This window comes from Penaeus monodon, chromosome 24 (genome assembly GCF_015228065.2).
Source record: "Penaeus monodon isolate SGIC_2016 chromosome 24, NSTDA_Pmon_1, whole genome shotgun sequence".
NCBI classification, from domain to species: domain Eukaryota; kingdom Metazoa; phylum Arthropoda; class Malacostraca; order Decapoda; family Penaeidae; genus Penaeus; species Penaeus monodon.
Window position 1 is genome coordinate 36,791,410 of NC_051409.1, and position 1,058 is coordinate 36,792,467.

At 35.4% G+C, this 1,058-nt stretch overlaps 1 protein-coding gene across 2 annotated transcripts in view; it reads left to right on the top strand.

Annotated features, from left to right (window-relative positions):
• Positions 1-1,058, top strand: part of LOC119588776 (protein Gawky-like) — a gene marked incomplete in the record, with an annotated part of 110,804 nt that overhangs the window by 51,427 nt on the left and 58,319 nt on the right. The window contains 1 exon segment of one of the 2 annotated variants that reach the window (XM_037937420.1): positions 37-111. Within the exon segment in view, the coding sequence (XP_037793348.1) occupies positions 37-111 (75 nt within the window). 2 annotated transcript variants of the gene reach the window in all.

A 1,058-nucleotide genomic window follows, 5' to 3' on the forward strand; every position in this document is an offset into this window, starting at 1 on the left:
CATTGCTCACTCCTGGGTCTTGATTTTTGTTGCCAGGTTCCTAAGGGTCTGTCAAAAGAAATAATCTACAACAGCAAGCAATTTCGTACACTCCTGGAGATGGGTTTTAAGGTGAGAAAATCAGGCCATTCTTGAATGTGGCACCTGTATAAGTGATGCAGGATGTTCCATATGTTATGACAGATTGTTTGATATTCAAAATCCTTTTTTAGATCATGATTACTATGGTTTTTTAACTTTCTCTGTAATTGCTGTCACTAGTCATTCATGTAATTGATTTCTATTCTGGTATTAAAAAAAGTTTATCCATAAATTAAAAATTGATATGAGGTCTGGCATACAAATAAGATGCCTGCAGTGAACAAGTAGGGTTGCCTGGTTATTGTAGGTAGGCCCTCTTGTTAATGCACAAAGTGTGATGCCTAACTGGTGGCAGACATGGAACAGGATGCTTGCTGGCAACCTAACAGACATGGCCAGTGCCTGTTGCACTTATTACATTCATCAGTCTAATACATTAACAAACTTCCAAGGTCTGTAAATTCTTAACCAGGGGTTTGATTAGTAATTTATGCTTGACTGTAATGCTTATTTAAAACTTTTTTTTCAGGTACATCAGACATCTGTAAATGTGGTTTTGTTGTGTAATCCATAAAACCTGATTATCATTTTTATTTGTATGCCTTTCATGTATCTTCAATTTCAAACATAGCACCTAGAACATGTTTACTTCTGTTTGTGAATATTTAAAAAGAGGGAAAGAAATGTTCATGCAGAGTGAAAGTCACCATGACTTTAACTGTTGACCATTTGCTTTTTTCCTCACAATCTGATTATGAGCAGACTATCACACTAAACATTATTGACACACCTGTTAGAGGGATGTGAAAAACAAATAAAAAAAGAACTTAGGCAAGGCAAGATGAATTCTTATTGAATGTGATTTTACATAAGGAATATTTCTAAAATATTTCCGACATGCCCACACACATGCACTAGAATTTATGCACAAACACACAATACACATAAACAGGAAAAAGGGAAGGGGAGGGAGATAG